This window comes from Morone saxatilis, unplaced genomic scaffold, assembly GCF_004916995.1.
Source record: "Morone saxatilis isolate NCDOM2014 unplaced genomic scaffold, NCSU_SB_2.0 Contig19, whole genome shotgun sequence".
NCBI classification, from domain to species: Eukaryota; Metazoa; Chordata; class Actinopteri; family Moronidae; genus Morone; species Morone saxatilis.
Genome location: NW_023339751.1, coordinates 17,316,292 through 17,316,809, shown reverse-complemented (window position 1 = coordinate 17,316,809; position 518 = coordinate 17,316,292). Strand labels below are relative to the sequence as shown.

The window sequence follows — 518 nt, the reverse complement described above, 5'->3', positions numbered from 1 at the left end:
ACAGGGAAAAAAAAGAATAAAAACTACTGGTTTGTACTTCAACACAACAAAAACAGCGCACAGCAAAATATACAGTAGATGGATGGACAAGAAAGGAGCTTTAACTCTATATGATGCTGACATATGATGCTTCATAGTTTAATTTTCGGCCTGTTGTATTTTCTGTTTCCTCAGTGACAGCTGAAGAGGAGGAGGTGCCCCGAAGTTCCCCGAAGATCTTTAAGCAAGCCCAGCCAATGAAAACGTGCTGTACATTTAGAGACAAAGGGAGAACATTGAGGAGGGGAGTTTTGACGTCCAGCATCCTTTGTAACAGAGGGGGTGGATACTGATGTCAATCTGTCTTGTAATTGGCTGGAGCGATGGCGGTCACCAAGGAGGAGAAGTTTGAAGGAGGCAGACAGGCATCGGGGGCCACAACCCCGCCGGAAGGTGGCTGGGGCTGGATGATCGTCGCTAGCTGTTTCCTCGCCACCATCTGCATCCGGGCAGTGACCAGGTGAGTGTGTGTGTGTGTG

At 48.3% G+C, this 518-nt stretch overlaps 1 protein-coding gene across 1 annotated transcript in view; it reads left to right on the top strand.

Annotated features, from left to right (window-relative positions):
* Nucleotides 1-351: 351 nt before the first annotated feature.
* Nucleotides 352-518, top strand: part of LOC118329057 (monocarboxylate transporter 12-B-like) — a 6,854-nt gene continuing 6,687 nt past the window's right edge. The window contains exon 1 of the mRNA XM_035663011.1: nt 352-499. Coding sequence (XP_035518904.1) covers nt 363-499 — 137 coding nt within the window. The 5' untranslated portion in view covers nt 352-362. The remainder of the gene's footprint in view (nt 500-518) is intronic.